This window comes from Pseudophryne corroboree, chromosome 6 (genome assembly GCF_028390025.1).
Source record: "Pseudophryne corroboree isolate aPseCor3 chromosome 6, aPseCor3.hap2, whole genome shotgun sequence".
NCBI classification, from domain to species: domain Eukaryota; kingdom Metazoa; phylum Chordata; class Amphibia; order Anura; family Myobatrachidae; genus Pseudophryne; species Pseudophryne corroboree.
In genome coordinates this window covers 22,626,160-22,652,592 of record NC_086449.1, presented here as the reverse complement: position 1 = coordinate 22,652,592, position 26,433 = coordinate 22,626,160, and the positions used below count along the sequence as shown (strand labels likewise).

Here is a 26,433-nt window from a genome sequence, read left to right as displayed (position 1 = left end):
TTTTAACCTCATCGGTCCACAGAACTTTATTCCAAAATGCATCAGGCTTGTCTATGTGTTCATTTGCAAACTTCAAACGCTGATTTTTGTGGTGAGGACGTTGAAGAGGTTTTCTTCTGATGACTCTTCCATGAAGACCATATTTGTACAATTATCTCTTTATAGTGGAATAGTGTACCACAACTCCAGTGTCTGTCAGATCTTCCTGGAGGGATCATGCAGTCAAACGTGGATTTTGACTTGCTTTTCTCACAATCCTGCGAGCTGTTCTGTCTGATATTTTTCTTGGTCTTCCAGATCTTGCTTTAACTTCCACTGTTCCTGATGACTGCCATTTCTTAATTACATTCCGAACAGAGGATATGGGCATCTGATAACGCTTTGCTATCTTCATATAGCCTTCTCCTGCTTTGTGAGCGTCAACTATTCTAAGTTTCAGTGTTCTACACAACTGCTTAGAGGAACCCATGGTGCTGATTGTTGGAGCAAGGTCAGATGAGTCTGGGTTTTTAAAACCTTTGAGATTGACATCACCTGGTCTTTCCAGACGATGATTGAGAACAATCCATGACACTGCCAGGTCTCAGCTATCCAAAGGGGGCAGTACAAGGTATTAACTCTGCAGGGTGCCCAAACTTTTGCAGACGCCATTTTTTGTTTTCTGTTATTTTGATAGTGTAAATGATGGAAATAAAATCAAACTTTTTTGACATGTTATAAGAATGTCTAATCTGTAATTTGATGCCTTTTGGAGATTTTTCCATCTTTCCTTGGCTTCTTTTTGCACATTAAAATGAATTTTTGCCTGGGGTGCCCAAACTTTCGATCCCCACTGTATATTTTAATATTAAAAGATTATATTTCAAGAGTTGCAGCCATCGATTGCTGCCAGTAAAGTTACCAAAAATAAACCTGCTCTGACAATGAAAAAAGTTTTCTTCTGCATAAAGGGGATCAGGATTTTCTTTCTTTAAATCCACATTATAAGACACGTCATTATAACGTCAATAAGTGTTGGGTTACAGACAGAGGTCAGAGGTGACAGCGGTCAGACACCCCATCGTAGAGTCGCTCCTTTCAGCCTTCATTCTGTAGAAGAGAAAAGCAACGCTGTCAGTAATGGATAATACATAACGCATAGTACAAAGTTAAAAAAAAAACTAGATAAAAAACAGCATTATAATAAACGCCAGTGCATACATCTGACCATAGCCAGATTAAGGTGGGGGCATAGGGCATACTGTACCCCGGGCTCTTCTCAGTCAGGTAGCCCCCTGGCTGGAACACGCTGACATCACTAGCTCTCCCTCTTGTGCAGCAGCAGAACCAGGCAGCCAGAATGTGGGCAAGACAGTATGCAATGTAGGCAGAGACTCGGGAATATCAGGTTAGCTTCTGAACCAGAGGAGAGACAGGAGGGAAAGGGGAGCTATATTTTTCTATGTGTATTACTAAGGTTGCTTAAGCACACCCTCCAACACTCTAAAACAAAAAATCGGTGCAAATTCAGAAGAGGGGCATGGCCACGGGTAAAAGGGGCGTGGCCATGCAACGCTGCTATAGGAATGTATAGGGCAAGGGAGACCCTGAAATTGGTTCAATACTCACCCCTCCGGAGTCCAGCGCCGGCATCCGCAGCGCTGTGAAAACACAGTGAAAATGGCTCAGCGGCCATTTTCACGGACTTTTGCGCATGCGCAGTAGAGAAATCTCGGGGGAAATGGCCACCGCGCCATTTTCAAGGAGATCTGCACATGCGCAGTAGAGTCTGAGCCCTCTAGTGCTCAGACTCTACAGCACTCTGGGCAGAGAGGAGGGGACCCGAACGGAGGAGGCTGAACACGGGCCTCCTCCTCTCTTAAAGCGCCCCTGCTCTGGAGATAGCATCAGTAATGCCGCCTCCATATCTGGGTGTCCCGGCGCCCTGTGCCGGCCACGCCCTGAGAGCACATGATGTTATGCAGAGGGGCGGGGCTGGCGGTGCCGGGAATTACAGCAAAGCCTGGAGCATCCTGTGTGTCTTAGTAGAGATTTCCGCGGCTTACCCAAATTTTTGACCTACTAAGAATGCAAATTTGCCGTTGCGGTGGCATTATGATGACATCATAGTCACTTCTTTCCTGTGCTGTACATTGCACAGATTGTATCACACGGTAGTGACATAATACAACGACCACCAGGGTCGGACTGGCCCACAGGGGTACCAGGGAAACCACCGGTAGGCCCCACTGGCTGAAGGCCCACTCCTTCCTCTAGTAATCAGGTTCCAGACTGTGCACTTGTATTATACATGGTAGATATGTTGCATTACACTGCACTAAACTATTGTGTATTTCAAGCCTCTGTGGAGGCTGGCCACACCCCCTTCGTAGGCTGGCCACACCCCTAAGTATGGGTCACTATCACTGCATTCCCCCGGTGGGCCCTTCATGCCCCATTCCGACACTGACGACCACACAGAAGCTGAGGCTATCGATATAAAACATTAATAATACTCACTTTCCCTTTTTTCCTGCAGTCTCCGCACATTACCCCGAAGAGACTGTTGAGAATCTGAATGGCACATAGGACAAACTGTATAGCTCCGATGCCCAAGAGGATGGAGAAAAGCACGATGTTCCAGAGTACGACCTTAGGGGGCTGCATGCAGTCATCCCATGACGTCTTATTAAATAAGTAACTATTCCTGCAAAACAAACAATGACAAATAGTGATAAGTGACATTTTTTCCCCCAAAACTATTCACAGTATGTTCATCTCATTCCACAGCAAAGTACTGCGCGTTTCGCATTTAGGGGATTCCAGAACTGCCCCAACTCCGCCGCATGGCAGTATGAATCGACGGTCATTGCCTCAGCTCTACTCGTCAACTATCAAACCCACAAAAAGGCAGATTTACAAAAATAAGCGGAACTTGTGTCACCGCAACTTTGCACCTGGGCCAAACGGTGTGTTTTCCCGCAAAGCTCCGTTTTGCACGAGTCATTGTGGTGATTCTGCTCGCACTTCGGAGTAAACAGAAATCAATTGTCCAAAATAAGCACAAAAAAATGCAAACGCCTCTACATGTCAACCAGTCAGAGGCGGTCGCGTGGCGGGGGCGGGCAACGCTCCGTTTTCAGGGAGGAGACGGAGCAATGTGGGGGTGATGCGGTGCGAACAGGGGGGGCGGAGGCGGGATGGCACCTCTGCGAATTTGCAGTGATTTGTGATCAGATAGTAACGATTAGACACAGTGTGGTTTATTGTAGAAGAACAGAGAACCTTTCATTGGTGTATATACATGGTGTTTGCTTACTCCAGGCCCTTTAGGTGGTAGCCCCACTTTGCCTGGTTGCCGGTCTGGTTGTTCAGGTTGCACAGCGGTCCGTCGTTCAGAGCCGTCCCGGACACCGCAACGCAGTAAAAGCTTCCAAGTCCTCCAAATATTGAAGATATGGCCGAGCGTAACATCTGACAGAAGACACACATAGAACATACATTGTTTCAGTGCATTGCAGGGTAATATACAGTAATATGCTTTATATAAGATGCAATTGGGTTATCGGAGGTTGTCCACTCTCCACAGCAGGTAAGACAGGTTTTCCGTATGCCAGTGAGGAGAAAAGCCCGGACAGAAGTCATGCTAGTGACTGCAGCAAATCACTGTCCTTGCCCAGAAATTCCTTGGTGGTCCCTTGGCTTCAAACGGGACCCTTTAGCAGTATCCGGGAGTGTAAGTAACTATGATTCAGAGATGTAAGTAAACCCGATGTTTTATGTACATCTCTGATGGCGGAAGAGCCGGATAAAGGGGGGGAGCAGGGGACACCCCCTAGCCGGAGCACGGTGACAAGCTCTCCCTCTTGTGCAGCAGCAGATGGAAGAACCAGACAGCCAGGATGCTAGCAAGACGCCAGACTAGCAGGGTTTTTGAGCTTCCTGACCAAAGGATAGAAGGAAGGAGAGAGCTGTAAGTGACGCAGGGATCCCCCCCTTTCCCCTCCATATACAGCAGGCTAGTAAAAAGGGAGAGAGGGGCTGTTTGGCATGACTGCGGAAAAGATGTAGGAGGACACATTTGTATGAATCACCTTTCAAAGCAATGTTGGATTACTCCAATATTTAGTATCCAAGATTAAGGTGAATTAAGGGTGCAGATAACGCTCACCGGAAGGGACATTTATAATGGGAGATGGCTGATAAAGGCTCGGATAATCTGATATATGTCTCAGTGATGTGGTGCCGGTGCATGATGGTGACTGCTTAATGGGGGTCATTCTGATCCGTTCGCTCGCTGCTTTTATCGCAGCCGAGCGAACGGGTACCCACTGCGCATGCGCCGCGGCGCCATAGTGCGCAGGCCAGGCGGCCGAGGGCCGTAGCGAGGCTGCGATCGCCTCTGCCTGATTGACAGGCAGAGGCGGGAGGGGGCGGAACAGCTGCGTTTGGCCGCCGTTTCGTGGGCGCGGTCCGGCCAATGCAGGCGTGGCCGGACCGTGCGGAGAGTGGGCCGCAGCGGCTGCGTGACGTCATACGCAGCCGCTGCGGGCCGGGGAGCGACGAGTAGCTCCCGGCAAGCGCGTTAAAGCTGCGCTGGTCGGGAGCTACTCTAAAAGTGCAAAGGCATCGCCGCTGTGCTATGCCATTGCACTTCTGCGGGGGGAGGGGGGGGGCACTGACAAGCGGTGCGGACTAGCCCTGTGCTGGGCGTCCCCCCGCATGTCAGTGTGAATGATCATAGCTGTGCTAAATTTAGCACAGCTACGATCATCTCGCAATAAGGGCCATTGTGCATCATTTTACCGTAAATCCTTACGGTTCCACCGGCCAGATTGGCGTGCGTTCAGATCTGCCGGGATGTACTCTTGTTATATAGTTATGGGCAGAGCGCTTGAATAGAATAATTCCATGATTGGAGTTAGTATCCGGCCGGTGTCATGTGACGACTGTCTGTACTCCAGTAATAAGGATAACCCCGTCACATTACTCTCCTTCCCCGGCATGTGACTGCATCAGAGGTGAAACACACAGACATACAACCCTGGGGAGATGCGGCTTCTCACAGCGATAACATTCCAGCCAACACATACCCGGCAGCGGTTTCCACAGCAGCCCTCTCCACAGCAGCCCTTACCGCCGGCGCGGATAGCGTTACATGACGGGCACAGCATCTGCGGGAGCATAAGGAGACATAGTGAGAGAGAAGTACACTGCTGCAGCCGGCATCTATGTACCCAGCGCAGGGAGCCGCGTCCACAGGAGAAGACCAGCGCCGGGCACATCCTACAGCAGGCTCATAGCCCCCTCTGTCTGTGTCACCCTGCAGGGGGAGGGGCAGGCTCATAGCTCCCTTCTGTCGGTGTCACCCTGCAGGGGGAGGGGCAGGCAAATAGCTCCCTTCTGTCTGTCACTGTGTCACCCTGCAGGGGGAGGGACAGGCTCATATCTTCCTTTTGTCTGTGTCACTCTGCAGGGGGAGGGACAGGCTCATAGCTCCCTTCTGTCTGTCACTGTGTCACCCTGCAGGGGGAGGGACAGGCTCATAGCTCCCTTCTATCTGTGTCACCATGCAGGGGGAGGGACGGGCTCATAGCTCCCTTCTGTCTGTGTCACCCTGTAGGGGGAGGGACAGGCTCATAGCTCCATCCTGTCTGTGTCACCCTGTAGGGGGAGGGACAGGCTCATAGCTCCCTTCTGTCTGTGTCACCCTGCAGGGGGAGGGACAGGCTCATAGCTTCCTTCTGTCTGTCACTGTGTCACCCTGCGGGGGGAGGGACAGGCTCATAGCTCCCTTCTGTCTATGTCACTGTGCCACCCTGCAGGGGGAGGGACAGGCTCATAGCCCCCTTCTGTCTGTGTCACTGTGTCACCCTGCAGGGGGAGGGACAGGCTCATAGCTCCCTTCTGTCTGTCACTGTGTCACCCTGCAGGGGGAGGGACAGGCTCATAGCTCCCTTCTGTCTGTGTCACCCTGCAGGGGGAGGGACGGGCTCATAGCTCCCCTTCTGACTGTGTCACCCTGCAGGGGGAGGGACAGGCTCATAGCTCCATCCTGTCTGTGTCACCCTGCAGGGGGAGGGACAGGCTCATAGCTCCCTTCTGTCTGTGTCACCCTGCAGGGGAAGGGGCAGACTCATAGCTCCCTTCTGTCTGTGTCACCCTGCACGGGGAGGGGCAGGCTCATAGCTCCCTTCTGTCTGTGTCACTGTGTCACCCTGCAGGGGGAGGGACAAGCTCATAGCTCCCTTCTGACTGTGTCACGGTGTCACCCTGCAGGGGGAGGGACAGGCTCATAGCTCCCTTCTGTCTGTGTCACTGTGTCACCCTGCAGGGGGAGGGACAGGCTCATAGCTCCCTTTTATCTGTGTCACCCTGCAGGGGGAGGGACGGGCTCATAGCTCCCTTCTGTCTGTGTCACCCTGTAGGGGGAGGGACAGGCTCATAGCTCCCTTCTGTCTGTGTCACCCTGTAGGTTGGGGGGGCGGGTACAGGCTCATAGATCCCTCCTGTCTGTGTCACTGTGTCACCCTGTAGGGGGAGGGACAGGCTCATAGCTCCCTTCTGACTGTGTCACTGTGTCACCCTGCAGGGGGAGGGACAAGCTCATAGCTCCCTTCTGACTGTGTCACGGTGTCACCCTGCAGGGGGAGGGACAGGCTCATAGCTTCCTTCTGTCTGTCACTGTGTCACCCTGCAGGGGGAGGGACAGGCTCATAGCTCCCTTCTGTCTGTCACTGTGTCACCCTGCAGGGGGAGGGACAGGCTCATAGCTCCCTTCTGTCTGTGTCACCCTGCAGGGGGAGGGACGGGCTCATAGCTCCCCTTCTGACTGTGTCACCCTGCAGGGGGAGGGACAGGCTCATAGCTCCATCCTGTCTGTGTCACCCTGCAGGGGGAGGGACAGGCTCATAGCTCCCTTCTGTCTGTGTCACCCTGCAGGGGGAGGGGCAGACTCATAGCTCCCTTCTGTCTGTGTCACCCTGCACGGGGAGGGGCAGGCTCATAGCTCCCTTCTGTCTGTGTCACTGTGTCACCCTGCAGGGGGAGGGACAAGCTCATAGCTCCCTTCTGACTGTGTCACGGTGTCACCCTGCAGGGGGAGGGACAGGCTCATAGCTCCCTTCTGTCTGTGTCACTGTGTCACCCTGCAGGGAGAGGGGCAGGCTCATAGCTCCCTTCGGTCTGTGTCACCCTGCAGGGGGAGGGACGGGCTCATAGCTCCCTTCTGTCTGTGTCACCCTGTAGGGGGAGGGACAGGCTCATAGCTCCCTTCTGTCTGTGTCACCCTGCAGGGGGAGGGACAGGCTCATAGCTTCCTTCTGTCTGTCACTGTGTCACCCTGCAGGGGGAGGGACAGGCTCATAGCTCCCTTCTGTCTGTCACTGTGTCACCCTGCAGGGGGAGGGACAGGCTCATAGCTCCCTTCTATCTGTGTCACCCTGCAGGGGGAGGGACGGGCTCATAGCTCCCTTCTGTCTGTGTCACCCTGTAGGGGGAGGGACAGGCTCATAGCTCCCTTCTGTCTGTGTCACCCTGTAGGGTGGGGGGGGGGGGTACAGGCTCATAGATCCCTCCTGTCTGTGTCACTGTGTCACCCTGTAGGGGGAGGGACAGGCTCATAGCACCCTTCTGTCTGTGTCACTGTGTCACCCTGCAGGGGGAGGGACAGGCTCATAACTTCCTTTTGTCTGTGTCACCCTGTAGGGGGAGGGACAGGCTCGTAGCTCCCTTCTGTCTGTGTCACCCTGTAGGGGAAGGGACAGGCTCATAGCTCCCTTCTGTCTGTGTCACCCTGCAGGGGGAGGGACAGGCTCATAGCTCCCTTCTGTCTGTGTCACTGTGTCACCCTGCAGGGGGAGGGACAGGCTCATAGCTCCCTCCTGTCTGTGTCACCCTGCAGGGGGAGGGACAGGCTCATAGCTCCCTTCTGTCTGTGTCACTGTGTCACCCTGCAGGGGGAGGGACAGGCTCATAACTTCCTTCTGTCTGTGTCACCCTGTAGGGGGAGGGACAGGCTCATAGCTCCCTTCTGTCTGTGTCACCCTGTAGGGGGAGGGACAGGCTCATAGCTCCCTTCTGTCTGTGTCACCCTGCAGGGGGAGGGACAGGCTCATAGCTCCCTTCTGTCTGTGTCACTGTGTCACCCTGCAGGGAGAGGGGCAGGCTCATAGCTCCCTTCTGTCTGTGTCACCCTGCAGCGGGAGGGACAGGCTCATAGCTCCCTTCTGTCTGTGTCACCCTGCAGGGGGAGGGACAGGCTCATAGCTCCCTTCTGTCTGTGTCACCCTGCAGGGGGAGGGGCAGGCTCATAGCTCCCTTCTGTCTGTGTCACTGTGTCACCCTGCAGGGGGAGGGACAGGCTCATAACTTCCTTCTGTCTGTGTCACCCTGTAGGGGGAGGGACAGGCTCATAGCTCCCTTCTGTCTGTGTCACCCTGTAGGGGGAGGGACAGGCTCATAGCTCCCTTCTGTCTGTGTCACTGTGTCACCCTGCAGGGGGAGGGACAGGCTCATAGCTCCCTTCTGTCTGGGTCACCCTGCAGGGGGAGGGGCAGGCTCATAGCTCCCTTCTGTCTGTGTCACTGTGTCACCCTGCAGGGGGAGGGACAGGCTCATAGCTCCCTTCTGTCTGGGTCACCCTGCAGGGGGAGGGGCAGGCTCATAGCTCCCTTCTGTCTGTGTCACTGTGTCACCCTGCAGGGGGAGGGACAGGCTCATAACTTCCTTCTGTCTGTGTCACCCTGTAGGGGGAGGGACAGGCTCATAGCTCCCTTCTGTCTGTGTCACCCTGTAGGGGGAGGGACAGGCTCATAGCTCCCTTCTGTCTGTGTCACTGTGTCACCTTGCAGGGGGAGGGACAGGCTCATAGCTCCCTTCTGTCTGTGTCACCCTGCAGGGGGAGGGACAGGCTCATTGCTCCCTTCTGTCTGTGTCACCCTGCAGGGGGAGGGGCAGGCTCATAGCTCCCTTCTGTCTGTGTCAACCTGCAGGGGGAGAGACAGGCTCATAACTTCCTTCTGTCTGTGTCACCCTGTAGGGGGAGGGACAGGCTCATAGCTCCCTTCTGTCTGTGTCACTGTCACCCTGCAGGGAGAGGGGCAGACTCATAGCTCCCTTCTGTCTGTGTCACCCTGCAGGGGGAGGGACAGGCTCATAACTTCCTTCTGTCTGTGTCACCCTGTAGGGGGAGGGACAGGCTCATAGCTCCCTTCTGTCTGTGTCACTGTGTCACCCTGCAGGGGGAGGGACAGGCTCATAACTTCCTTCTGTCTGTGTCACCCTGCAGGGGGAGGGACGGGCCCATAGCTCCCTTCTGTCTGTGTCACCCTGCAGGGGGAGGGACAGGCTCATAACTTCCTTCTGTCTGTGTCACCCTGTAGGGGGAGGGACAGGCTCATAGCTCCCTTCTGTCTGTGTCACCCTGCAGGGGGAGGGACGGGCTCATAGCTCCCTTCTGTCTATGTCACTGTGTCACCCTGCAGGGGCAGGTTCATACCCCCCTTCTGTCTGTGTCACCCTGCAGGGGGAGGGGCAGGTTCATACCCCCCTTCTGTCTGTGTCACCCTGCAGGGGGATATGAAGTGCCATATGTCATATCAACAATATTTGTCCACAGCTGTATACAGATTATGTAACAACTGATTTGATGTGGAAAAATAAACATTAATACGTGTTAGCTATTTTATTTCGAAATCCAATTTTTTTATTTTAGACCCCTGACGCACCCACACCGCCCATCAATGACAATGCCACACATCCTGTAGTGCCATCCAGGCTGCCCCCTCCCGGAGGGGACAGAAAGAAATTGGTATGCTTAGAATGCATGCTTAATTGTGCGGTAACACAGGGGTCTATTTATTAAGCCACGGAGAGAGATAAAGTGGAAAGAGATAAAGTATCAGCCAATCAGCTCCTAACTGTCGCGAATTAGTAACATCACCCCGATTAAATTAATATTATACTCACAAAGAGACCTCCGCCCAGGATTCCGGACATCAGCCAGACTTGGAGTGTGATATGGTCGGTCCATTTCGTCTCGCCGTTAGGGAATATCAGCAGGAGGTTGGCGATGATGGATATGAACGCCATGGGGAGAAGCGAGAGGCCGACGAAGCGAGAACATTTCCCGGTGCACATGGTGGCGCTGCGGAGGGGAGACCTGGCGTCCGCTGCGCTGCTAGTCCTTTGTGTCTGCTCAGTGGGAAACCTCTGTTGGTTTAATGATAAGGAAGTGGACAAAGTTCATTCAAGTTATCAGTGACAGCCTGGGGACGGGACCAGGACGATGGGTGAGGTCAGAGGGCGGGCGGGAGTGAGTGATTGACAGGTACAGAAAAAAAAAAAAAGCGTAAAGGAGGGATGCATTCGCTCACCTAAGGTGCCACGGCTTGTGGGGCACCAAAATTCCAAATGAATGACTCCTGCATACTGACGCTGGTGATAAGTGACAGTTGGAAGAAGCTTGTTACCTATGAAGCTGCAAGCACGTTCTCCTCTGTGTCAGTGGTTAGCCTCACTTCCTCACACCTCTCCGTACCTCCTCCCTCCTGGCTATTAGGGAACGGTCAGCATGAGGTCTATAAAGTGACATAATCTCAGTGCAACAACAACAAGACCAGGTGACGTGCGATTAATAATTGACAATATTAACCCAACGGTAGTCGTGGTATTGATCGAAACATCGGATTGTTGTCGGACGTTTTATTGCTATAATAGCAGCATTCTGAGCCACTCTCGCCTGTAACTATACGTGGGAGGTGAAAAGCGGTGACCGGCCCTAAGTGACTCTGGGAGAGGATGGTAAAAATTCTTCATCGAGGCAGAGAGAGAGGCAGCTGGCGGATATTGGGGTCTATTTATCAAGAATGTTATTACAGCGTCAATAATAAGTTATCGTCATAACGGCCGAACGCGAACGATTCTGAGCTACCGTGGCGATAACTATCCAGGATGACACTGGTTTACTCGCTGTGTAGTCACCCAGTGTGTTAGGCAGCGGTTGCAGTGGCTGATATCTAAAACACTTCGAAGGTGGTACCCAGGCTGTAATAGGGGGGCCTCCAAATACTATAAGCCCTGATGGTCTCACAAACAAGCGGGTTCGGGTAAACGTTTCCATCAAAAGTATATGCCTACATAAAATACAGAAGCCCAATAGCTTATGGGCAGTTCTAGCGCAGGTGCGGGATCAGATACTCTTATGATGCAGCAGGTCACTACTCACGAAACGCAGCATTAAGCAGAGTATCCAGGAGGAAGGGGAACATATAAGCAGAGGACACAGATTAATCTGCGTTCTCTGCTGCAGTAAGGCCAGAATGGGTCAGCCAAGTTTCGGCCTAGTAAAGTGGAGGTCTGGAGCTACAATAGGTAACGATGGCAGAGACATGAGGGCAGAGTGGCTAGTATTGCTTGTTCGTTCAATTCCCTCTACCGCCCTGTGTGTGGATTTTGTACGTTCTTGACGCATTTCACAGGTTTCCTCCACGACTCCAAACAAACGTACGGATAGGGAACCTGGATGATAAAAATGGACCTATGCTACTTAAAGGGCCTGGACCAGAGCAGCAAGACCCTGAAGAGTTATCGGGTCTGAGGGACGACTACGAATGAATGGAAAGGGAAAGTACAAATTATAAAAGAATATATTTGGAGCATGTGAATAAGCGCATCTTGGGCCAGTGTACACACGTGATAGTCATATATTGTATATGGTCGGAGTTTCTGATATTATGCTAGCGTTAGTAAATCCCGTGATGAGGAAACAGCCTTCCCCGTGCAGCGTAGCATCCTGTTATCACACTAGAGTTTGGACTTATAAAGCCATCAGGCTATAAATATCCCGTATTATCTTATCGGATCAGGCCGCTGAGTACTGTGCTCTCTCCATGCCATATGCTGTGCATTAGTATCATGTGACATTGCGTCATGGAGCAGACGTGACCTATAGAATATACAGAGCCTCACTGGAACGGCTGCACCCAGGAGAAGCTGGGTCCACAGCAGCACAGAGTATATCAGGAGATGAGTGATGTGTCAGTGAGGACAGGGCTGCATGTGACAGGGACAGTGACATGATGTGAGGAGGGGAATGGAGGCAGCAGGAAGCCACAGACTGAGAGTTATATAGTGGGAGGAGCAGGGTCCCCAGCAGCACAGAGGATATCAGGAGATAAGTGATGTGTCAGTGAGGACAGGGCTGCATGTGACAGGGGCAGGGACATGATGTGAGGAAAGGGAATGGAGGCAGCAGGAAGCCACAGACTGAGAGTTATATAGTGGGAGGAGCAGGGTCCACAGCAGCACAGAGTATATCAGGAGATGAGTGATGTGTCAGTGAGGACAGGGCTGCATGTGACAGGGGCAGTGACATGATGTGAGGAGGGGAATGGAGGCAGCAGGAAGCCACAGACTGAGAGTTATATAGTGGGAGGAGCAGGGTCCCCCAGCAGCACAGAGGATATCAGGAGATGAGTGATGTGTCAGTGAGGACAGGGCTGCATGTGACAGGGGCAGGGACATGATGTGAGGAAAGGGAATGGAGGCAGCAGGAAGCCACAGACTGAGAGTCATATAGTGGGAGGAGCAGGGTCCCCAGCAGCACAGAGTATATCAGGAGATGAGTGATGTGTCAGTGAGGACAGGGCTGCATGTGACAGTGGCAGTGACATGATGTGAGGAGGGGAATGTAGGCAGCAGGAAGCCAGAGACTGAGAGTTATATAGTGGGAGGTGCAGGGTCCCCAGCAGCACAGAGTATATCAGGAGATGAGTGACGTGTCAGTGAGGACAGGGCTGCATGTGACAGGGGCAGTGACATGATGTGAGGAGGGGAATAGAGGCAGCAGGAAGCCACAGACTGAGGGTTATATAATGGAAGGAGCAGAGTCCCCAGCAGCACAGAGTATATCAAGAGATGAGTGATGTGTCAGTGAGGACAGGGCTGCACGTGACAGGAGCAGTGACATGATGTGAGGAGGGGAATGGAGGCAGCAGGAAGCCACAGACTGAGAGTTATATAGTGGGAGGAGCAGGGTCCCCCAGCAGCACAGAGGATATCAGGAGATGAGTGATGTGTCAGTGAGGACAGGGCTGCATGTGACAGGGGCAGGGACATGATGTGAGGAAAGGGAATGGAGGCAGCAGGAAGCCACAGACTGAGAGTTATATAGTGGGAGGAGCAGGGTCCCCAGCAGCACAGAGTATATCAAGAGATGAGTGATGTGTCAGTGAGGACAGGGCTGCACGTGACAGGAGCAGTGACATGATGTGAGGAGGGGAATGGAGGCAGCAGGAAGCCACAGACTGAGAGTTATATAGTGGGAGGAGCAGGGTCCCCCAGCAGCACAGAGGATATCAGGAGATGAGTGATGTGTCAGTGAGGACAGGGCTGCATGTGACAGGGGCAGGGACATGATGTGAGGAAAGGGAATGGAGGCAGCAGGAAGCCACAGACTGAGAGTTATATAGTGGGAGGAGCAGGGTCCACAGCAGCACAGAGTATATCAGGAGATGAGTGATGTGCCAGTGAGGACAGAGCTGCATGTGACAGGGGCAGTGACATGATGTGAGGAGGGGAATGGAGGCAGCAGGAAGCCACAGACTGAGAGTTATATAGTGGGAGGAGCAGGGTCCCCAGCAGCACAGAGTATATCAGGAGATGAGTGATGTGTCAGTGAGGACAGGGCTGCATGTGACAGGGGCAGGGACATGATGTGAGGAAAGGGAATGGAGGCAGCAGGAAGCCACAGACTGAGAGTTATATAGTGGGAGGAGCAGGGTCCACAGCAGCACAGAGTATATCAGGAGATGAGTGATGTGCCAGTGAGGACAGACCTGCATGTGACAGGGGCAGTGACATGATGTGAGGAGGGGAATGGAGGCAGCAGGAAGCCACAGACTGAGAGTTATATAGTGGGAGGAGCAGGGTCCCCAGCAGCACAGAGTATATCAGGAGATGAGTGATGTGTCAGTGAGGACATGGCTGCATGTGACAGGGGCAGGGACATGATGTGAGGAAAGGGAATGGAGGCAGCAGGAAGTCACAGACTGAGAGTTATATAGTGGGAGGAGCAGGGTCCCCAGCAGCACAGAGTATATCAGGAGATGAGTGATGTGTCAGTGAGTACAGGGCTGCATGTGACAGGGGCAGTGACATGATGTGAGGAGGGGAATGGAGGCAGCAGGAAGCCACAGACTGAGAGTTATATAGTGGGAGGAGCAGGGTCCCCAGCAGCACAGAGTATATCAGGGGATGAGTGATGTGTCAGTGAGGACAGGGCTGCATGTGACAGGGGCAGTGACACGATGCGAGGAGGGGAATGGAGGCAGCAGGAAGTCACAGACTGAGAGTTATATAGTGGGAGGAGCAGGGTCCCCAGCAGCACAGAGTATATCAGGAGATGAGTGATGTGTCAGTGAGGACAGGGCTGCATGTGACAGGGGCAGTGACATGATGTGAGGAGGGGAATGGAGGCAGCAGGAAGCCACAGACTGAGAGTTATATAGTGGGAGGAGCAGGGTCCCCAGCAGCACAGAGTATATCAGGAGATGAGTGATGTGTCAGTGAGGACAGGGCTGCATGTGACAGTGGCAGTGACATGATGTGAGGAGGGGAATGTAGGCAGCAGGAAGCCAGAGACTGAGAGATATATAGTGGGAGGTGCGGGGTCCCCAGCAGCACAGAGTATATCAGGAGATGAGTGACGTGTCAGTGAGGACAGGGCTGCATGTGACAGGGGCAGGGACATGATGTGAGGAAAGGGAATGGAGGCAGCAGGAAGCCACAGACTGAGAGTTATATAGTGGGAGGAGCAGGGTCCACAGCAGCACAGAGTATATCAGGAGATGAGTGATGTGCCAGTGAGGACAGAGCTGCATGTGACAGGGGCAGTGACATGATGTGAGGAGGGGAATGGAGGCAGCAGGAAGCCACAGACTGAGAGTTATATAGTGGGAGGAGCAGGGTCCCCCGCAGCACAGAGTGTATCAGGAGATGAGTGATGTGTCAGTGAGGACAGGGCTGCATATGACAGGGGCAGTGACATGATGTGAGGAGGGGAATGGAGGCAGCAGGAAGCCACAGACTGAGAGTTATATAGTGGAAGGAGCAGGGCCCCCAGCAGCACAGAGTATATCAGGAGCCAAGGAGATGTGTCAGTGAGGACAGGGCTGGATGTGACAGGGACAGTGTACAGCTTCTGCAAACTGCACAACCAGCCGTGAACTACCAAATTGTTATAATAAAAGTCAGTAAAGGGGGGGGGGGGGGGGTGTTACTGTTCTTAAATACTTGATATAACAATAAGTAATAACCAGTGGCCTCTGGGCGGTCACAGCCCACATGGATTGATGAGATTGATAAAAAGATAATATGGTGCAAGTCTAGCGCCTGAACCAGTTTCATTCCGAGAATCAATAAATATTGTCAGAAAGGGTTTCATTTAAAATTAGAATTTTTTTTATTTTACAATATTTTTTTTCTCCCCAGCCCCCAAGTTTTGTTTTTTTTCATTCTTTGCGAGTCCATAAATGTAATTTTTCCGCCTCTGATAGTATTTAAAAAGAATCTGACGTGGTTAGTCCTGATAGTTTATATGTGTTTTCTGCGCCTCTTTCCTATAGGTCCATTAAAAGCAAATCTTCACGGTGCAGTGCTTTGGATATTTTATGCCTCAAGGCGGAAGAGACACGCCATTAACGGTCACATTGATAAATAACCCGGCCAGATTTAGCCCAGTCACCGCCATAAAAACCTCGGGCCACCGCTGTTCATATATTGGGGTGCGGTTACCCTTCCGCACCTCCCCACTGTAAACGGTCTGCATGAGTAACGAGGTATCAGTTCTTCAGGAGGAGACCCACAACGGTCAATTGAAGTTGAATTTGAAGTGGAAATTGCCCGAGCTGTAGGGGTTAAACCCAAACGGCCATTGCTGGTGGTGCCCGGAGCCTTGCTGGTTTTCCGGGTCCAGTGGATCTTCTCCAGCGTCAACCTTCTGGCGCATTTCTGAAAGGGAAAAAAAAGAGGGGCTCGGGTCACTCCGATCGCTGCAATTACCTAACAAGCAATCCACATTCTGTGCTCTTAATACATTGTAACTCAACTGCCCTGGGAGAGCGGCCCTTGGAAGCCATCTAGAATGGGGTGTAATTAGCCAATGCAAGCAAATCTGACAGATACTGTACCAGGTATTCGGTTCTAGGTTACGGACTCCACCCCATCCTTCTAAGGTGAAGGAAATATGCCGTAATCTGTAGCTTTGTGATCGCAGAGTATTTTCTTATGTCGGTTTGCCTGTGTCCATATATTGCATTTATGAATATACTCAGCGAAACAGCGAGACCTGGGCTCTCTACACTGGATGCAAAGGGAAATAGGAGCACTGAAACTCCAATGTATCTAGTATATCTTATGTAAAACACTGACCTAAATGATAGGTTGCGCACCAATTTACGGCTGGTGGTGCACCCATGAGTCTGAAGTTACATAGGGGTATATGCAATTGCCGGCGAATTGCCGCAAAAGTCGAAAAACGGGCCATTTTCGACAAAAAAATGGACGTTTCAGATTCGACTTTTTGCAATTCGACATTTTTTAAATTCGACATGTCTGCAGTGGTAAAAATGCGGCTTTTCGACAAAAGTATATTCAATTGAAGAATGTCGATTCGACAACAGTGCTTTTCGACAGTAATTTCGTCAATTTCATTCCGCCTCACTTTGCTGGCGGAATCTAATAAAAAAAATTAAAAACATGTTTTTTTTGGTGTTTTTTTTTATTGCTAATAGCATATCTATTTATATTAGAAGGGATTATCTACTTGGTTTGTCTATTAGGGAGACACAAGTATTATTTATATATTTTTTAAAAGAATATTATTTTTTACTGGTTTTCAGTGGGAATGGGTTAAAATCATAGGAAAAAAATGCGTGGGGTCCCCCCTCCTAAGCATAACCAGCCTCGGGCTCTTTGAGCCAGTCCTGGTTGTAAAAATACGAGGGGGAAATTGACAGGGGATCCCCCGTATTTTTAGAACCAGCACCGGGCTCTGCGTCCGGTCCTGGTGCCAAAAATATGGGGAACAAAAAACGTAGGGGTCCCCCGTATTTTTAACACCAGCACCGGGCTCCACTAGCTGGAGAGATAATGCCACAGCCGGGGGACACTTTTATATCAGTCCCTGCGGCCGTGGCATTAAAACCCCAACTAGTCACCCCTGGCCGGGGTACCCTGGAGGAGTGGGGACCCCTTCAATCAAGGGGTACCCCCCTCCAGCCACCCAAGGGCCAGGGGTGAAGCCCGAGGCTGTCCCCCACCATCCATGGGCTGCGGATGGGAGGCTGATAGCCTTGTGTAAAAAAAAAGAATATTGTTTTTTGCAGCAGAACTACAAGTCCCAGCAAGCCTCCCCCGCAAGCTGGTACTTGGAGAACCACAAGTACCAGCATGCGGGGGGGAAACGGGCCCGCTGGTACCTGTAGTTCTATTGCAAAAAAAATACCCAAATAAAAACAGGACACGCACACCGTGCTAGTAAAACTTTATTACATACATGCCGACACACACATACTTGCCTATGTTGACACGATGTTCGGTCCACTTCTCCAAGTAGAATCCATGGGGTACCTGAAAAGAAAATTATACTCACCAAAATCCAGTGTAGATCGGTCCTGTTCTTTTTTGTAATCCACGTACTTGGCAAGAAAAGAAAAATGCATACCCGAACCATGAACTGAAAGGGGCCGGAATTCGACAGTCGAATTGTGTTGAATTTAAAAACGGTCGAATTCCAGCCGGAATTCGACCACAATTGCATATACCCCATAGTTTAATGAAGAGAAAAGGAAAGAAAAATCCTTTGTTGGGCACGCTTTAAAAATAGCTTCAAAATTAAAACTTTTAATACTATGTTTCAAATAGATTGTGTAACCTTCAGTTATCTAAAAAAAATAAGAATTTACTTACCGATAATTCTATTTCTCGGAGTCCGTAGTGGATGCTGGGGTTCCTGAAAGGACCATGGGGAATAGCGGCTCCGCAGGAGACAGGGCACAAAAAAGTAAAGCTTTTACCAGATCAGGTGGTGTGCACTGGCTCCTCCCCCCATGACCCTCCTCCAGACTCCAGTTAGGTACTGTGCCCGGACGAGCGTACACAATAAGGGAGGCAATTTGAATCCCGGGTAAGACTCATACCAGCCACACCAATCACACCGTACAACTTGTGATCTAAACCCAGTTAACAGTATGATAACAGAAAAAGCCTCTTAAAGATGGCTCCTTAACAATATAACCCGAATTTGTTAACAATAACTATGTACAGTATTGCAGATAATCCGCACTTGGGATGGGCGCCCAGCATCCACTACGGACTCCGAGAAATAGAATTATCGGTAAGTAAATTCTTATTTTCTCTATCGTCCTAAGTGGATGCTGGGGTTCCTGAAAGGACCATGGGGATTATACCAAAGCTCCCAAACGGGCGGGAGAGTGCGGATGACTCTGCAGCACCGAATGAGAGAATTCCAAGTCCTCTTTTGCCAGGGTATCAAATTTGTAGAATTTTACAAACGTGTTTTCCCCCGACCACGTAGCTGCTCGGCAGAATTGTAATGCCGAGACCCCTCGGGCAGCCGCCCAAGATGAGCCCACCTTCCTTGTGGAATGGGCCTTAACAGATTTAGGCTGTGGCAGGCCTGCCACAGAATGAGCAAGTTGAATTGTGTTACAAATCCAACGAGCAATCGTCTGCTTAGAAGCAGGGGCACCCAACTTGTTGGGTGCATATAGTATCAACAGCGAGTCAGATTTTCTGACTTCAGCCGTCCTTGAAATGTATATTTTTAAGGCTCTGACAACGTCCAACAACTTGGAGTCCTCCAAGTCGCCAGTGGCCGCAGGCACCACAATAGGTTGGTTCAGGTGAAACGCTGATACCACCTTAGGGAGAAAATGCGGACGAGTCCTCAGTTCTGCCCTATCCGAATGGAAGATTAGATAAGGGCTTTTATAAGATAAAGCCGCCAATTCAGATACTCTCCTGGCGGAAGCCAGGGCCAGTAACATAGTCACTTTCCATGTGAGATATTTAAAATCCACATTTTTCAATGGTTCAAACCAATGGGATTTGAGGAAATCTAAAACTACATTTAGATCCCACGGTGCCACCGGAGGCAACACAGGAGGCTGTATATGCAGTACTCCTTTAACAAAAGTCTGTACCTCAGGAACTGAGGCCAATTCTTTTTGGAAGAATATTGACAGGGCCGAAATTTGAACCTTAATAGATCTCAATTTGAGACCCATAGACAATCCTGATTGTAGGAAATGTAGGAAACGACCCAGTTGAAATTCCTCCGTCGGAACACTCCGATCCTCGCACCACGCGACATATTTTCGCCAAATGCGGTGATAATGTTTCGCGGTGACTTCCTTCCTTGCCTTAATCAAGGTAGGAATGACTTCTTCTGGAATGCCTTTCCCTTTTAGGATCTGGCGTTCAACCGCCATGCCGTCAAACGCAGCCGCGGTAAGTCTTGAAAGAGACAGGGACCCTGTTGTAGCAGGTCCCTTCTCAGAAGTAGAGGGCACGGGTTGTCCGTGACCAACTCTTGAAGTTCCGGGTACCAAGTCCTTCTTGGCCAATCCGGAGCCACTAGTATTGTTCTTACTCCTCTTCACCGTATAATCTTCAATACCTTTGGTATGAGAGGCAGAGGAGGAAACACATATACTGATTTGTACACCCAAGGTGTTACCAGTGCGTCCACAGCTATTGCCTGTGGATCTCTTGACCTGGCGCAATACTTGTCCAGTTTCTTGTTGAGGCGAGACGCCATCATGTCTACCATTGGTCTTTCCCAACAGTTTATTAGCATGTGGAAGACTTCTGGATGAAGACCCCACTCTCCCGGGTGAATATCGTGTCTGCTGAGGAAGTCTGCTTCCCAGTTGTCCACGCCCGGGAAGAACACTGCTGACAGTGCTATTACGTGATTTTCCGCCCAGCGAAGAATCTTGGCAGCTTCTGCCATTGCACTCCTGCTTCTTGTGCCGCCCTGTCTGTTTACATGGGCGACCGCCGTGATGTTGTCCGACTGAATCAACACCGGTTTTCCTTGCAGAAGTGGTTCCGCCTGGCTTAGAGCATTTTAGATTGCTCTTAGTACCAGAATGTTTATGTGAAGAGACTTTTCCAGGTTCGTCCATACCCCCTGGAAGTTTCTTCCTTGTGTGACTGCTCCCCAGCCTCTCAGGCTGGCGTCCGTGGTCACCAGGATCAAATCCTGTATGCCGAATCTGCGGCCCTCCAATAGATGAGCCTTTTGCAACCACCACAGAAGATATACCCTTGTCCTTGGCGACAGGGTTATTCGCAGGTGCATCTGAGGATGCGACCCTGACCATTTGTCCAACAGATCCCTTTGGAAAATTCTTGCATGGAATCTGCCGAATGGAATTGCTTCGTAAAAAGCCACCATTTTTCCCAGGACTCTTGTGCATTGATGTACAGACACCTTTCCTGGTTTTAGGAGGTTCCTGACAGGTCGGATAACTCCTTGGCTTTTTCCTCGGGAAGAAAAACCTTTTTCTGAACCGTGTCCAGAATCATCCCTAGGAACAGCAGACGTATCGTCGGAAAACAGCTGCGATTCTTGGAATATTTAGAATCCAGTCGTGCCGTCGAAGAACTACTTTAGATAGTGCTCTTCCGACCTCCAACTGTTCTCTGGAACTTGCCCTTTTTAGGTCGTGCAAGTAAGGGATAATTTAGATGCCTTTTTTCTTTGAAGAAACATCTTTTCGGCCATTACCTTGGTAAAAAGGCCCGGGGTGCCGTGGATAATTCAAACGGCATCGTCTGAAACTGATATTGACAGTTCTGTACCACGAACCAGAGGTACCCTTGATGAGAAGGACAAAATTTGGACATGGAGGTAATCCTTGATGTCCAGGGACACCATATAGTCCCCTTTTTTCCGGTTCGCTATCACTGCTCTGAGTGACTTTATCTCGATTTGAACCTTTTATGTAAGTGTTCAAAACATTTTAGATTTAGACTATGTGTCACCAAGCCGTCTGGCTTCAGTACCACAATATAGTGTGGAAAAATAATACCCTTTTCCTTGTCGTAGGAGGGGTACTTTGATTATCACCTGCTGGATATACAGCTTGTGAATTGTTTCCAATGCTGCCTCCCTGTCGGAGGGAGCCGTTGGTAAAGCAGACTTCAGGAACCTGCGAGGAGAAGATGTCTCGACTCTCCAATCTTTACCCCTGGGATAATACTCGTACGATCTAGGGGTCAACTTGCGAGTGATCCCACTGCGCCCTGAGACTCTTGAGACTACCCCCCCACCTTGAGTCCGCTTGCACGGCCCCAGCGTCATGCTGAGGACTTGGCAGACGCGGTGGAGGGCTTCTTTTCCTGGGAAAGGGCTGCCTGCTGCAGTCTACTTCCCTTACCTCTATGTCTGGGCAGATATGACTGGCCTTTTGCCTGCATGCCCTCATGGGAAAGGAAAGATTGAGGCTGAAAAGACGGTGTCTTTTTTAGCTGAGATGTAACTTGGGGTAAAAAAGGTTGGATTTCCCAGCTGTTGCTGTGGTCCCCAGGTCCGATGGACCGACCCCCAAATAACTCCTTCCCTTTATACAGCAATACTTCCATCTGCCGTATGGGATCTGTATCACCTGACCACTGTCGTGTCCCTGACATCTTCTGGGAGATATGGACAACGCACTTATCTTGATGCCAGAGAGCAAATATCCCTCTGTGCATCTCACATACATATATATAGAATGCATCCTATTAAATGCTCTACATGAATAAAATATTTTCAGTCAGGGAATCCGACCAAGCCAACCCAGCACTGCATCTCCAGGCTGATGGCGATCGCTGGTCGCAGTATAACCACCGTATGTGTGTATATACTTTTTAGGATATTTTTCCAGCTTCCTATCAGCTGGCTCCTTGAGGGCGGCCGTATCTGGAGACGGTAACGCCACTTGATAAGCGTGTGAGCGCCTTATCACCCTAAGGGGTGTTTCCCAACGTACTCTAATTTCTGGCGGGAAAGGGTATAACGCCAATATTTGCTATCGGGGTAACCCTACGCATCATCACACACTTCATTTTATTTTATCTGATTCAGGAAAAACTACAGGTAGTTTTTTCACTCCCACATAATACCCTTTCTTGTGGTACTTGTAGTATCAGAAACACGTAACACCTCCTTCATTGCCCTTAACGTGTGGCCCTAATGAGAAATACGTTTGTTTATTCACCGTCGACACTGTATTCAGTGTCCGTGTCTGTGTCTGTGTCGACCGACTGAGGTAAATGGGCGTTTTTAAAACCCCTGACGGTGTTTCTGAGACGCCTGGACCGGTCCTAATAGATTGTCGGCCGTCTCATGTCGTCAACCGACCTTGCAGCGTGTTGACATTCTCACGTAATTCTCTAAATAAGCCATCCATTCCGGTGTCGACTCCCTAGAGAGTGACATCACCATTACAGGCAATTTCTCCGCCTCCTCACCAACATCGTCCTCATACATGTCGACACACACGTACCGACACACAGCACACACACCGGGAATGCTCTGACAGAGGACAGGACCCACTAGCCCTTTGGGGAGACAGAGGGAGAGTCTGCCAGCACACACCAAAAAACGCTATAATTATATAGGGACAACCTTATATAAGTGTTTCTCCCTTATAGCATCTTTTATATATATACAATATCGCCAAAATCAGTGCCCCCCCTCTCTGTTTTAACCCTGTTTCTGTAGTGCAGTGCAGGGGAGAGCCTGGGAGCCTTCTCTCCAGCTTTTCTGTGAGAGAAAATGGCGCTGTGTGCTGAGGAGATAGGCCCCGCCCCTTTTTCGGCGGGCTCGTCTCCCGCTATTTTTGAAGTTAGGCAGGGGTTAAATATCTCCATATAGCCTCTGTGGGCTATATGTGAGGTATTTTTTGCCTCTAATAAGGTTTTTATTTGCCTCTCAGAGCGCCCCCCCCAGCGCTCTGCACCCTCAGTGACTGTTGTGTGAAGTGTGCTGAGAGGAAAATGGCGCACAGCTGCAGTGCTGTGCGCTACCTTTATGAAGACTCAGGAGTCTTCAGCCGCCGATTTTGGACCTCTTCTCTCTTCAGCGTCTGCAAGGGGGCCGGCGGCGCGGCTCCGGTGACCATCCAGGCTGTACCTGTGATCGTCCCTCTGGAGCTAGTGTCCAGTAGCCAAGCAGCAAATCCACTCTGCACGCAGGTGAGTTCACTACTTCTCCCCTAAGTCCCTCGTTGCAGTGATCCTGTTGCCAGCAGGACTCACTGTAAAGTAAAAAACCTAAGCTAAACTTTCTCTAAGCAGCTCTTTAGGAGAGCCACCTAGATTGCACCCTTCTCGTTCGGGCACAAAATCTAACTGGAGTCTGGAGGAGGGTCATGGGGGGAGGAGCCAGTGCACACCACCTGATCTGGTAAAAGCTTTACTTTTTTGTGCCCTGTCTCCTGCGGAGCCGCTATTCCCCATGGTCCTTTCAGGAACCCCAGCATCCACTTAGGACGATAGAGAAAGAACATTGCTTGGTCCTTGGTATTGTACAATTCTTATAATGGAAAAAGGTTTCCCAGGCGAAATATAGAAGTGTATAGGATCGTGGTAAAGCTAAATAGCTTTAAATAACAAAATAAAAAGATTCCGGAACTGTCACGGAGCTCTTGGATACCGCACTAACTACCTAGGTACACCTTACTGAATGACAGGAGTCTGCATGCAGAAACATATTTTAACTTCTGTCCCTCCTTTTTGAATTGTGCCCAGTGATTTAGAGAAGAGGAGAGGAGAGAAGAGGAGGAGAGAGAAGAGGAGAGAAGATAGGAGAGAAGAGGAGGAGAAGAGAGGAGGAGAAGAGGAGAAGAGAGGAGGAGAAGAGGAGAAGAGAGGAGGAGAAGAGGAGAAGAGAGGAGGAGAAGAGGAGAAGAGAGGAGGAGAAGAGGAGAAGAGAAGAGGAGAAGAGAGGAGAGAAGGAGGAGAAGAGAGGAGAGAAGAGGAGGAGAGAAGAGAGGAGAGAAGGAGAGAAGAGAGGAGAGAAGAGAGAAGAGGAGAAGAAGAGAGGAGAGAAGAGGAGGAGAGAAGAGAAGAGGAGAGGAGGAGAAGAGAGGAGAGAAGAGAAGGAGAACAGAGGAGAGGAGGAGAAGAGAGGAGAGAAGAGAAGAAGGAGAACAGAGGAGAGGAGGAGAAGAGAGGAGAGAAGAGAACAAGGAGAAGAAGAAGAGGAGGAGGAGAGGAGAGAAGAGAGATATGGCGGAGAAAGTGCAAGTGGGTCTCAAAGTCCAATGTAGATAAACCAGCTTAAAGTAGTAACACAAAGTGTTCTGTTGTTACTGGAAGCCCAAACATTGCCATACCAGTGCAAGTACAGCAACCTACCCCATTATATAAGACTGTGCACCAACATACCTGGATCTGTTAACACTTCTTTGGCTGCTGCGATATCAATGAATTTCTTCTCCGCCGCTTTCTTCTCCTCCTCCGACTGGAAGTTGTCGGGGTGCCACTGCTGCGCCAGCTTCCTGTACGCTTTGATCACTTCCTGCTTGTTGGCGTTTCTGTAAGAGAGCGGCGCTCGGCTACTCATCATCTATTTCCCTAATACATACGGGCCCACAATCAGGAAATGTACATTCCCCCACATCACCCGCACAACCCTCAGCCAGCGTTACCTCTTCACGCCCAGGATTTTGTAGTAATCTCGCTTCTGGGACTGTTTGAGCAGCTTCTGAGCCCTCTCCAAGCCTTCCTTTATTTCTTCATTGTCACCGTCTAGTTCCTTCGCCTGCTGGAAATCCTCCACGGCTGGAAGAGCGAGGCGAGAGCAAACCAAATGTTAGCAACTGGGAAAGGATATGGGGGGGGGGGGTCATTCAGAGTTGTTCGCTCGTTGCCGATTTTCGCTATGCTGCGATTTGTTGCAAACTGCGCATGCGCAAGGCACGCAGGGCGCATGCGCTTAGTTATTTAACTAAAAACTTAGCAGTTTTGCTGTGGATTCTGCGGCACTTTTCAGTCGCACTGCTGATCGGTAAATGATTGACAGGAAAGGGGCGTTTCTGGGTGGTAACTCAGCGTTTTCCCGGCGTTGTGCAAAAAAAACGCAGGCGTGTCAGGGAAAAACGCGGGAGTGTCTGGAGAAACCGGGGAGTGGCTGGCCGAACGCAGGGCGCGTTTGTGACGTCAAACCAGGAACTAAACGGACTGAGGTGATCGCAGTCTAGGAGTAGGTCCAGAGCCACTCAGAAACTGCTAAGAATTTTCTATTCGCAATTCTGCTAATCTTTCGTTTGCAATTCTGCTAATCTAAGATACACTCCGAGAGGCCGGCGGCCTAGCGTGTGCTATGCTGCTAAAAGCAGCTAGCGAGCGAACAACTCGGAATGAAGGCCATAGGATGCAGGGAACCGACAAATATGGAGGAAAGAGTATTTTGCACTGGGGCACACCTACGGTACAAATTCAACTGAAAGCAAATTTTTCATAAAACACAGTTTTCTCCAGCAGCTGCGAGGTTTGTACTATTCAACGCGGCTCATTTCTTGCAGCCCCAGAGCAGGTGTAAAATCAGGGAAAATACATATTTTAAAATAAAAAAAGTGAGGACTTGCCCCAAAACCCCTTGGACCCCCCCCCCCCCACCTTACTCCCATAATGACTAATTAGGCAATTGGAAGTTTTTCATAACCTCAAAATAAACTTTTGCTTTAGTTTACGCACCCCAAATTTAATTACAGTATTTATTATAATTGGGTTTTTTTTTCCTATCTGTTTGTTTACCTTTTTTTTTTCTTTCTTGGTGGCCTCAAAAAAATTATCCCAAAATCAGCTTTTTCCCCTTTAGCATTTTATTCGTTTGCAATTTAAAAAAAAGTTTATTGATTTTTTTGCCATTTTTTTTAATTTATTTTTTACTTGAAGAAGAAATGTACAAAGTGGGCATTAAAAAAAACAAAAACATTTTTCTTCGGAACAGGAATAAAACATAATTATGGTTACCCAATTATTATTATATTATTATTTTTCTTTGGGGGGGAGGGGGGTTTTCAGACTTTTTTTATTCCCACGGGTTTTTGTGGTAAATAGCACTACGACCATTATTTTTAACTGGACAGCGCTGGTATCGGGGGCTTGCGTACTGTGGTAATATTGTATCTACCGCATAAATTGCGCACCTAATTGGATTCGAATCGTTAAATGCCCCCCCACACAGACCTTTTTCATACTCCTCGTTCAGGATGAAGACCTCCGCCCGGTCTCTCAGCGTCTGCGCATTCTGCGGGTCCCTCTGTATCGCCTCTGTACATACTTTAATGGCTGCCTCCGTGTGCTGGCTCTGGGGGGGACAGAGTACGGTGGGTTAAACGCTCCTCGTACTCTCAGGAAGCTTACCTGGGG

General features: G+C 50.3%; 2 protein-coding genes across 2 annotated transcripts in view; both read right to left on the bottom strand.

Moving 5' to 3' along the window:
- Positions 1 to 841: 841 nt before the first annotated feature.
- On the bottom strand, positions 842 to 10,266 carry TM4SF5 (transmembrane 4 L six family member 5). The gene is made up of 5 exons (XM_063930760.1): positions 9,949 to 10,266; positions 5,073 to 5,153; positions 3,299 to 3,453; positions 2,500 to 2,686; positions 842 to 1,089 (listed from the first exon to the last, which is right to left on the bottom strand). Exons 1-5 carry the CDS (start codon positions 10,117 to 10,119, stop codon positions 1,078 to 1,080), a joined length of 606 nt encoding a protein of 201 aa, XP_063786830.1. The 5' UTR covers positions 10,120 to 10,266; the 3' UTR covers positions 842 to 1,077.
- A 5,152-nt stretch (positions 10,267 to 15,418) lies between these two features.
- The window catches only part of LOC134935907 (dnaJ homolog subfamily C member 3-like), a 48,856-nt gene continuing 37,841 nt past the window's right edge, over positions 15,419 to 26,433 (bottom strand). The window contains exons 10-13 of the mRNA XM_063930759.1: positions 26,251 to 26,371; positions 24,708 to 24,840; positions 24,445 to 24,593; positions 15,419 to 15,990 (exon numbers count right to left, since the gene is read on the bottom strand). Of these exons, the coding sequence (XP_063786829.1) occupies positions 15,851 to 15,990; positions 24,445 to 24,593; positions 24,708 to 24,840; positions 26,251 to 26,371 (543 nt within the window). The 3' untranslated portion in view covers positions 15,419 to 15,850. The remainder of the gene's footprint in view (positions 15,991 to 24,444; positions 24,594 to 24,707; positions 24,841 to 26,250; positions 26,372 to 26,433) is intronic.

Bases quoted from the DNA above. Each gene is read 5' to 3' on its own strand.
- TM4SF5 (XM_063930760.1), bottom strand. From the start codon at position 10,119: ATGTGCACCGGGAAATGTTCTCGCTTCGTCGGCCTCTCGCTTCTCCCC. The intron at 5,154-9,948 runs GTGAGTATAATA...ATGCTCCCGCAG, and splicing joins TCCTGGGCGGAGGTCTCTTT to ATGCTGTGCCCGTCATGTAA. The intron at 3,454-5,072 runs GTATGTGTTGGC...GTCTTCTGTCAG, and splicing joins GCTGTGGAAACCGCTGCCGG to ATGTTACGCTCGGCCATATC.